Source organism: Calidris pugnax, unplaced genomic scaffold (assembly GCF_001431845.1).
Source record: "Calidris pugnax isolate Ruff unplaced genomic scaffold, ASM143184v1 scaffold9, whole genome shotgun sequence".
In the NCBI taxonomy this organism is placed as follows: Eukaryota; Metazoa; Chordata; class Aves; order Charadriiformes; family Scolopacidae; genus Calidris; species Calidris pugnax.
In genome coordinates, this window is record NW_015090778.1 from 1,733,620 (window position 1) to 1,744,182 (window position 10,563).

At 65.5% G+C, this 10,563-nt stretch overlaps 2 protein-coding genes across 2 annotated transcripts in view; one reads left to right on the top strand and one right to left on the bottom strand.

Moving 5' to 3' along the window:
* The first annotated feature begins 6 nt into the window (after window positions 1-6).
* FAM195B (family with sequence similarity 195 member B) lies at window positions 7-2,101 on the top strand. Its single transcript, XM_014953688.1, has 4 exons — window positions 7-75; window positions 148-266; window positions 401-499; window positions 632-2,101. Exons 1-4 carry the CDS (start codon window positions 68-70, stop codon window positions 694-696), a joined length of 291 nt encoding a protein of 96 aa, XP_014809174.1. The 5' UTR covers window positions 7-67; the 3' UTR covers window positions 697-2,101.
* A 6,950-nt stretch (window positions 2,102-9,051) lies between these two features.
* GCGR (glucagon receptor) overlaps window positions 9,052-10,563 on the bottom strand; it is an 11,043-nt gene continuing 9,531 nt past the window's right edge. The window contains exons 10-14 of the mRNA XM_014953676.1: window positions 10,305-10,374; window positions 10,111-10,199; window positions 9,837-9,975; window positions 9,673-9,714; window positions 9,052-9,586 (exon numbers count right to left, since the gene is read on the bottom strand). Of these exons, the coding sequence (XP_014809162.1) occupies window positions 9,290-9,586; window positions 9,673-9,714; window positions 9,837-9,975; window positions 10,111-10,199; window positions 10,305-10,374 (637 nt within the window). The 3' untranslated portion in view covers window positions 9,052-9,289. The remainder of the gene's footprint in view (window positions 9,587-9,672; window positions 9,715-9,836; window positions 9,976-10,110; window positions 10,200-10,304; window positions 10,375-10,563) is intronic.

Below are 10,563 nucleotides of genomic sequence, written 5' to 3' on the forward strand. Positions count from 1 at the left end.
CGCGCCGAGCCCCCCCCCGCCTCCCTCCCCGCAGCCGAACCGCCGCCGCCGCCGAGTCCACGACGCCATGGCCAGGTGAGCCCCGCCCGGCCCCGGGCCCAGCCGCTGCCTCCGGGCCCGGGCTCAGCCCCGCGTTTTCCCTTTCAGCTCCCCCGTCTCCCGCGTGGTCTACAACGGCAAGCGGAGCGGCGGCCCGCGCTCCCCGGGCGCTGGCAGCGAGATCTTCACCCCGGCCCACGAGGAGAACGTGCGCTTCATCTACGAGGGTGAGCGGGGAGCGGAGGCCGCGGGCCTCGGGGGGGATGGGGTGGTCCCGGGGGCTCGGGGGACGCCGGTTGCGGCCGGGCCCGTGTTTCAGGCGCTGCCTGAGGCCAGCGGCCCCCTCACCCCCTCCCCGCAGCCTGGCAGTGCGTGGAGCGTGACCTGCGCAGCCAGATGGGCTCCGAGCGCAGCCTGGTGGAGGAGTACGTGGAGAAGATGCCGAACCCTAGCCTCAAAGGTGAGGGGGCTGGGGGCACCCTCCCCGGCCCTGCCGGAGGGGATGGCTGGCCGGCCCCGGGGAGCCTGCACTGCCTGGGAGCGGGCTGTGATGCGGCCTCTGCCGCCAAAGTCTCTCCTGTCTTCCCTGCAGCGTTTAAACCCGTCGACCTGGGTGATCTGAAGAGGAGGAACACACAGGATGCAAAGAAGTCCTAAGGCGGGTCCTCCCTGCGGATCGGCTGGTCTCCTAAGGTCCTCAAGCAGATTTAATTTGAGATTTTGTGTTGATTTCCTCCTCTGGTCTGTACTCCCAAAAGCCCGCGGGAGAGCCAGTCAGCTTTGGGGCTGGCTCTGAAGCTACCTGAAGTCAAAGATGCTCAGGGGCTCACTGAGGATGCCCAGAGCCTGTTGCAAAGGATTCCGGTCTCCCACTTATAGCTTTCTCTGGCCTCAAGCTGTCCTTCCCCACTTCATGCTGGGCTCACAGACCTCCCGTTCTCCTTCCATCTCTGCCCCTGGTGTGTGAATATGTGGGCTCCCCGGGCTCTGGTGTGCGGCAGGGCAGAGCAGAGCAGCAGAGTGTTGTTGGTAGAGGTAGCACTAGTTCTCCACTCCCTCCTGCACGCCCAGGGTCTGTGGTGGGCCAGGGGGAGAAGGAAGGAGAGCTGGTTCTGTCCTCATGCCTCGGGACAGGCTGGCAGCTCCAGTTCAACACCCTTGGTGCTGCTGGCTGCTGGGCAGGTCACACTCTGGCTGTTCCTTGCTCTCTGGTGGGAGGGTTTAACTTGTACCTGGGCTTCTAGTGCTTGGGACTGGTCAGTGCTGCCAGAGCTCGTGGGTCGTGTCCGAGGTCGGACGTGTCCTTGTGCTTAGGTTGGGCCTGGTCCCTGTGGTGCTGGAGGAGGTGGAGCTGCTCCTCTCTCCTTACAGATGGAAAGAGATGGAGTGCCAGCACTGGCCACAGCCCCAAGTGCCCCTGAGGTGCTCGGAGGGGGGGTGTTGGGCTGCGTTCAGCACCCCCCTCCTCGGCCTTGGTGCTCCGGCAGCAGCAGTGGGGGGTGGATGGTGCTGACTGTGCGGAAAGAAGCTCGTTGGCTTCCTTGCCTGAGCAGCGCCGTGCTGTTTTGTACTAACACCGTTTTCCAGACGTGCACCCTTGGAAAAGATCTGCCCTCCACGGCTGGCAGAAATGTCACTGTGTGGGGGCTGCCGTAGTCGGTGTAACTTGCCCCAGGGCGGGGGGATTTCTTGGGACCCCCGCTCTTGGCAAGGCTCGGGTGGTTTCTGCATCATCATCTTTGAGTGAGGGAGAGCGATTGTGCCATCCTCACCCATCTGAGCAGAGCAGCTGTGTCTCTGTGCCCACAGCAGAGCGTGGGGAGCAGTGGGAGCAGCCCCCTGCCCGCTGTGCCAGTGGGGAGGGGGCTGCTGGGGGCTCTGCCCAGCACCTGTGGGCTTGGGAGGGGTGCGGGGGGGGGAGCTGGGGCTGCCATTACCTTTCCTTTGTTGAGTCGTTGAGCTATGCTGTCCCCTTTTCTGTTTTTTTGTTCTGTTTTGTTTTGTTTTGTTTCTGTTGTCTGTCACTTGAGGAGTGTTGTAAATAAAAGCTGGTGTCCTTTTGGCTGTGCCTCCCTGTGACGCTGCCGCAGCCCCTGCCCCGTGGCCGATCCGTCGGCCGTTCGCCGCAGCGGTTGTGCCAGGCAGAGCAGCGTGCGGGTCGCTGCCCGGTGGCTCCCGGTGGTGCCGGTGTGCCGTGCCCAGCGTGGCACTGCCAAGGCCCGGGAGAGAGGGTTGTCTCATCCGTGGCATCCTGGTGAGCTGCTCCCTGCCCGAGCCCCCCGTGGTTCCTCGCTGCCTGCACCCGCTGCTCTGTCCCGTGTGCGCCTGCAGCCTGGCTGGGACAGGACCCTTATTCTGCCCTTTTTTAGACTTCCAAAACGTTCCTATTTCGTTCCTGAAGCCCTGTGTTTTCCATTTTAGACTTCAGCACTGGCAATAAAGGCCAGGGCTTTCTGTGCCTTTTTAGGCCGGACCACGTCCTAAGGAGAAGTAGCGCAGAGAGCAGAAGGTGCCTCTTATTTCTTTACATTTTTTCCAGAAGGGATCTTGCCCTTGCACTTGCTCTGGGCTCTTGATTTCACCGTGAGCGTGTGGAGCCCGGCGCTGCGTGCTGGAAGCACAATGCCCTTGGGCTCTGGCAGCCCTCCTGCGAGCCAGCATCCTCCGAGCTGTCGCTGGACCAAAGATTTAAATGTTGAGACTATTAATACCCTCGGATCCTCTTCCCTCCCCATACTTTAATGGCATTTAAACTATACTTAGCATTGCTAGAATTTCTCCTCAAGTGCGTCTTCTTCACGTTCAGCCAGACCCTGTTTACCTCCCATCACCGGACCGTGCCCGGGGTGTGCTGCCTGCTTCTGGCACACGGGACGGTGCCTCGGCCCCTCTTGCTGTCCCGGCCCTGCTCCCTCGCCCGGTGCTGCCAGGCCCCATGGGGAGCCAGTGCCTTCAGGGGAGCAGTGGCGAGAGGTGACACCGCTGTCACCACCCCTCTCCTTGGGCTTTTCCCATGGTGTGCCCCGTGTCTGGGAAGTGGAGTGGGAAGCCCTGAGTGCATCTGGAGCTGTGTGTCCCAGGTCCGTGCTTCCTAAGGGGATAGGAAGGGGCTGGAGGAAGGTGACTTGTCCCAGCTGGCTGGCCAGAGCCCCTGCAGCTCAGGCCACCAAGGGAGGGAGCGGTGCGGGGCTGCGAGCCCAGGCAAGAGTCCCCAAGGTGCTCGTCTGGGTGTTGTGTGTCCGAGCTGTGGCTCACTGGCTTGCTGCTCTGGTGGCCAGGACAAGCTCTGTGTGATGCCCAGGCTGGGCAGGCCAGTGGCCAGCTGCCACGGAGCCCAACACTGTTCCCTGCAGCTGGGCATATGCCACAGAGCTCGTCTGGGACCATCCTGGGGCTGCAGTGGTGTCCCCGAGCCCGAGGGCACGTACAGGAGGGGTCCTGCAGCCCAACCCTGCTGGCCTCTGCCTTGTTTTTCTCTTGGCTTGGGCGCTGTAAAGCCGGAGGCGAAGCAGTCGCTCAAACTCTAATGAAATGTCGTACCAAAATCATTCTATAAACAGGCAATTTTTATAAAGACTAATAACAAACCGCGGGGGTGAGGGCGGTGAGGCGGCGCAGAAGTGTGGAAGTCAGGTGGCGGGGGGGTTGCCCCTGCGAGGGAGTGAGGCCGCAGGCCAGAGAAATCAGGCTGTTTACCTATAAAAATCGAACTCGGCAAAGGTTTATTTTCCCTGTGACTCGGATACGGTGCTTATCATTAGATTAAATGGTGGGAGGAGGAGAGGTATGTGTTGTATCATTGAATTAGGCGGTGGGAAGAGGGGACGGCAGCAGGCAGAATCTACTTAGAAGACCAATTTGCGGTGCTTAATTGCCTTGATAAAGTGGGAGTATTCCTGCGAGGCGCCGCGGCCCCGGGGTGCAGCCGTGGGGTGCTGCTGCCGTTGACCTCTCCGGCCCCACGCCGTGGGTTTGGCCCCACAGCCAGGGGACTTGTGCTGTGGTCGAGCCTGGCCTTTACCCCTCCAGGCACTTCTGAGGAAGAAATTCTGCGCCGTGAGGGTGGTGAGACCCTGGCCCAGGTTGCCCAGAGAGGTGGGGGATGCCCCATCCCTGGAAATATTCCAGGCCAGTTTGGACGGGGCTCTGGGCAACCTGATTGAGTTGAAGATGTCCCTGCTGATTGCACGGGGTTGGACTGGGTGACTTTTGGAGGTCCCTTTAACCCAAACGATTCTATGACCCTGTGATTCTCTGCCCCAGGGTGTGTGGGCTGGTGGTAGCCCCACCACTGGTCCACTGGTCATGGGGAACGGGCGGCTTCTGCTGGGGAGCCGAGATGTGCAAATGGGGGGGTATGGGTTTGTGTGTCTGTGTGAGTGTGTGTGCATGCGTGTGTGTGTTGTGCTGCCAGAGATGCACTCTGGGGTGCTGTTGGGGGGTGACACCGCTGCAGGCAGTGCCAGCCCCAGCCCCAGCAGGGTCCCTGGGGTGAGGGATATGGGGCAACTTTCTCTGAGCCCCCTTCATCCTTCCTGCCCTGTCCCAGAGTTTGGTGGGTGCCGTGTCCCAGAGGCTGTGCCGGGCAGGATGGCACAGGGACAGGGGGTTGTCCCCTCCCAGAGACTCCCCGCGGTGATGGGAAGGGACTCTGAGGGCATTCCCATGGGAGCTGGCTCCTTGGGCAGGGCTGGCCCCGCTCCCAGGGGCTGCGGGCACCCTGCTCCCTCTCCCAGGGGTCCTGGGGGACTGTGTGTGCCGGGGGGGGACACAACCAGGTCACAGAGGGGTGCAGGCTCAGCCCCGCAGCACAGGCTGGTGGCCAGGGCTATGGGCACGTGCTCTGGTGGGCCCTTGGCATGGGCAGACGTTGGGCACGAGGCTCCTGGCCACCAGCAGACACCGTCCCTGCTCGGGACCGTGCCCGGTGGTGCCAGCCCCCCTGCCATCGCCTCACCCCCCCCTCTCCCCAGTGGGGATCCTCCATCCCTGGCACCCCATGCCCTCGGTGCTGTGGGGCCGGCGGGGCGTCACCATGTCACCCGTGGGGGGATGACAGTGGGCTTGTTTCCATGGCAACGCTGGAGCAACAGGCGCAGGGCCCGGCGCCACGCGATGACCATATTTACCTTCCCAGAAACCGCTTCGTGCTCCAGCAATTTGCCTCAATTAGGCTCGTTTACCACGTCAGGAGGCCACAGTGACGCCAGCGGCCGTGGGGGCCAGCCCTGGCCAGCTCCGGCAGTGGGGCGCTGGGCAGGGTCCCCTCCATGTCCCCCTCCCCATCCCCACACCCTGGGGCCGGGAGGGGGGCCAGGCAGACCCCTGCGCTCCCCTCCCCTTGCCCGCTCACCCCCACCGCCCTGCTCCCCCGTGGCTACCGTGTCCCTTCATCTGTAGCCCCACGGCGTTGCTGCCATCGGCTCGCCAGCCCCCCGGCACCGCAGCCCAGACCCCTCCGCCCCACATCCCCGCTGCCTGCACCGCACCGGTCCCTGGATGCCGGGTCCCCGCTCGGCCGGGGCCGATGACGAGTTGTCAAGTAAACAGAGGAAAATTACTGCGTGCTGGGCCCGGCGCTGCCGCCGGGAGCCACGGGCAGGGCTGGCGCTGTGGATTGCCCTCCCCGTGCCACGGCCAGCCCCGCTGACCCCCTCGCCGTGGTCTGGGACCCCACCGTCCCCCGGGCAGACAGCGTGGCTCCTGCCATCCCTCGTGATGGCTGGTGTGGGTGGCATGGCCATGGGGGTGTGGGTGATGCTGGGGCATGGCGGGGTTTGGTGCGTGAGGCTGCCGGGGCACGGCTCCAGGCTTTTGTGTCCCCTGTTTCAGGGGTTCTTGGGGTCTGGAGAGTTGGGGACCGTCATCTGCTCTGGGCCATGAGGGACCTGGTGATGCCCAGGGGCTGTGGGGTGGCAGGGCTGGCTGTCTGTCCCACAACCAACCTGCCAGGCAGGGTGCCCCCAGCCGGGCTAATCCCCGCACACCGGGGCCATTGTGGTGCCCAAAGCCGCAGCATCCGGGCTTAGCACTCATGTGCACGGCACAAGCCTCTTAGGGTGCCGGCCATGCTCCCTCCCACCACAGCCAGCCCGGCCCGACCCACCGGCATGGGGGGGACCCATGGCCCCGCACCCCACGGCACCGCTCACGGTGCTGCCGGTGGCCGCTGCCCGGCCCGTGGCCTGGGCCGGTTCCCAGGAGAGAGGGGGTGCCGGCGGGGCAGAGCCAAATGATTTAATTAAGGGCTCCTGGCAGTGAAAGGACAGAGCCGATTAGCGGCCGGAGTTTGGACGGGGCTCTGGGCAACCTGATTGAGTTGAAGATGTCCCTGCTGATTGCACGGGGTTGGACTGGGTGACTTTTGGAGGTCCCTTTAACCCAAACGATTCTATGACCCTGTGATTCTCTGCCCCAGGGTGTGTGGGCTGGTGGTAGCCCCACCACTGGTCCACTGGTCATGGGGAACGGGCGGCTTCTGCTGGGGAGCCGAGATGTGCAAATGGGGGGGTATGGGTTTGTGTGTCTGTGTGAGTGTGTGTGCATGCGTGTGTGTGTTGTGCTGCCAGAGATGCACTCTGGGGTGCTGTTGGGGGGTGACACCGCTGCAGGCAGTGCCAGCCCCAGCCCCAGCAGGGTCCCTGGGGTGAGGGATATGGGGCAACTTTCTCTGAGCCCCCTTCATCCTTCCTGCCCTGTCCCAGAGTTTGGTGGGTGCCGTGTCCCAGAGGCTGTGCCGGGCAGGATGGCACAGGGACAGGGGGTTGTCCCCTCCCAGAGACTCCCCGCGGTGATGGGAAGGGACTCTGAGGGCATTCCCATGGGAGCTGGCTCCTTGGGCAGGGCTGGCCCCGCTCCCAGGGGCTGCGGGCACCCTGCTCCCTCTCCCAGGGGTCCTGGGGGACTGTGTGTGCCGGGGGGGGACACAACCAGGTCACAGAGGGGTGCAGGCTCAGCCCCGCAGCACAGGCTGGTGGCCAGGGCTATGGGCACGTGCTCTGGTGGGCCCTTGGCATGGGCAGACGTTGGGCACGAGGCTCCTGGCCACCAGCAGACACCGTCCCTGCTCGGGACCGTGCCCGGTGGTGCCAGCCCCCCTGCCATCGCCTCACCCCCCCCTCTCCCCAGTGGGGATCCTCCATCCCTGGCACCCCATGCCCTCGGTGCTGTGGGGCCGGCGGGGCGTCACCATGTCACCCGTGGGGGGATGACAGTGGGCTTGTTTCCATGGCAACGCTGGAGCAACAGGCGCAGGGCCCGGCGCCACGCGATGACCATATTTACCTTCCCAGAAACCGCTTCGTGCTCCAGCAATTTGCCTCAATTAGGCTCGTTTACCACGTCAGGAGGCCACAGTGACGCCAGCGGCCGTGGGGGCCAGCCCTGGCCAGCTCCGGCAGTGGGGCGCTGGGCAGGGTCCCCTCCATGTCCCCCTCCCCATCCCCACACCCTGGGGCCGGGAGGGGGGCCAGGCAGACCCCTGCGCTCCCCTCCCCTTGCCCGCTCACCCCCACCGCCCTGCTCCCCCGTGGCTACCGTGTCCCTTCATCTGTAGCCCCACGGCGTTGCTGCCATCGGCTCCCCCGCCCCCCCGCCCCCCCCTTGCCCGCTCACCCCCACCGCCCTGCTCCCCCGTGGCTACCGTGTCCCTTCATCTGTAGCCCCACGGCGTTGCTGCCATCGGCTCGCCAGCCCCCCGGCACCGCAGCCCAGACCCCTCCGCCCCACATCCCCGCTGCCTGCACCGCACCGGTCCCTGGATGCCGGGTCCCCGCTCGGCCGGGGCCGATGACGAGTTGTCAAGTAAACAGAGGAAAATTACTGCGTGCTGGGCCCGGCGCTGCCGCCGGGAGCCACGGGCAGGGCTGGCGCTGTGGATTGCCCTCCCCGTGCCACGGCCAGCCCCGCTGACCCCCTCGCCGTGGTCTGGGACCCCACCGTCCCCCGGGCAGACAGCGTGGCTCCTGCCATCCCTCGTGATGGCTGGTGTGGGTGGCATGGCCATGGGGGTGTGGGTGATGCTGGGGCATGGCGGGGTTTGGTGCGTGAGGCTGCCGGGGCACGGCTCCAGGCTTTTGTGTCCCCTGTTTCAGGGGTTCTTGGGGTCTGGAGAGTTGGGGACCGTCATCTGCTCTGGGCCATGAGGGACCTGGTGATGCCCAGGGGCTGTGGGGTGGCAGGGCTGGCTGTCTGTCCCACAACCAACCTGCCAGGCAGGGTGCCCCCAGCCGGGCTAATCCCCGCACACCGGGGCCATTGTGGTGCCCAAAGCCGCAGCATCCGGGCTTAGCACTCATGTGCACGGCACAAGCCTCTTAGGGTGCCGGCCATGCTCCCTCCCACCACAGCCAGCCCGGCCCGACCCACCGGCATGGGGGGGACCCATGGCCCCGCACCCCACGGCACCGCTCACGGTGCTGCCGGTGGCCGCTGCCCGGCCCGTGGCCTGGGCCGGTTCCCAGGAGAGAGGGGGTGCCGGCGGGGCAGAGCCAAATGATTTAATTAAGGGCTCCTGGCAGTGAAAGGACAGAGCCGATTAGCGGCCGGAGGAGAGCATGTGCTGGCGGGGAGCTGGAGCCCCGGTCGGCAGCGCTGCAGCGGCCACTGCCTCACCTGCGTGGGGCCGTGGGGCTGGCAGTGGGGCTGGCAGTGGGGCAGGCAGAGGGGCTGTGGGGCTACCTTCTGGTGCAGCTCATCCATTCCAGGTGGCCAGCTCCCCATCCATTCCAGGTGGCCAGTTCCCCATCCATTCCAGGTGGCCAGTTCCCCACTCATGGCTGTAGCCATCACCCCTGGGGTGGTCACAGACCCGGTCCCCGGTCCCCGGACCCCCATTAGGACAGAGAGGCGCAGGCAGAGCTGGCCCTGCAGCCCGGCACGGGCCCACACCTATTTACAGTTACGACAGATAAATTACAGCACTGCGCGAAGGGTCTCGAAGGCGCACGAGGGCAGCACCACAGGACAACCCCCCCCCCCCCACACCCACCCCACCCCACAACACACATGCCCCTGCCCCACAGATCCCTCCCCACCGAGGTCCAGGTCCCTCTTGCCGTGCCTCACCCGCAGCCGGCCCAGCCGCGTCCATCGTCCCGTGCATGTCCAGCACGGCGCCCGTCCTCACCGGGCGGGAAGGGTCCCAAAACACCCGGAGGAGGACGGGGATGGGGAGGGAGGTGGCGGCCACCCCGTCTGGCTCGTCCTGCGCCATCGGGGCCGGCACAGCCCTCCCGCTCCGGCTGCAGGCTCAGAAGTGGCTCTCGGCCGTGGTCTCGGGGAACTCGTAGCAGTGGTGCCGGTCCCCCATGGCGAGGTGCTCCACGGTGCCGCGGCCGGTCCTCTCGAGGTAGTGGGTGCCGGGGCGCGTGGCGGCCACGCTGCGCCCCAGCCCGTTGGTGCTGCCGGCCACCAGCTGGTGCTTCTCGCAGGCGCTGCCGGCGCCGTTGCGGGCGCTGGGTGCGTGGCTGTAGGTGTGCTTGTACTCCTCCGCCAGGTCCTTCCCCAGCTTCCACCGCTGCCACCGCTTCAGCAGCTCTGCCTGTACCTGCGGGCAGCCCACCGTCACCACGGCCCCGTGGCCACCAGCTGCCCAAGACCCCCGGCTGCCCGCTCCCATGCCGTCCCCCTCACCTCCTTGTTGACGAAGCAGTAGAGAATGGCCACCAGCATCCCCTGGGCGGAGGGAGGAGAGGTGTGAGGGGCACGTGGTCAGACCCCAGCCCCAAACTTGGTCTGGTCCCTCCCGGGACAGAGGGTCCCCATGGAGGGCTGGTCCCATATAGGGCTGGACTCACCTGGAAGGAGCTCAGGAAGAGGTCGAAGAAGAGCTTGACGTAGCGCAGAGTGCCCTGGGCGTGCTCATCCGTGATGAAGGCAAAGACCACCTCGTGGATGCCCAGCAGTGGGATCAGAGTCAGGGTGGACTTGGCCAGCCTGTGTGGAGAGAGGCCCATCAGTCATGGGGGTCATGGGGTGGAAACGTGCACACACATGTGCACACACACACACACGTGCACACCAGCCTGTGTGCCATGTCTGTGTGGGGCTGGGGTTGAGCCCCCCACCCACCTGAACTTGTAGTCGGTGTAGCGCATCTGGTGCGCGCGGAGCTTGGAGACGAGGATCTGGATGATGCGGATGAAGATGAAGAAGTTGATCTGCAATGGAGCGGAGGGAGCCATGAGGGGCTGGGAAGTTCCGTCCCCTGCCCAGGGCAGCCCCTTTCATAGCAGGCTGGGGGCCTCGCAGAGCCCCCAACTCACCAGGATGGCCAGGAACACGGGGAAGCGGAGGATCCACCAGAAGCCCATGTTGTTGTTGGTGGTCCAGCACCTGCAGAGGGGTGGGAGGGGGACTGCCAGGCAGCCCCTCGGCCGGGTGGCGAGGGAGCCTGGTGTGGCGTTGGCAGCTCCAGCTGAGCGAGTGCCATGGCCCGACACCCTGCTCCTTGCACGGGGCGATGGTGCGGAGCCTCTCTGGGGCTGTCACACTGTCCCCCCCCCCCCCCGCCACTGTGCCCCC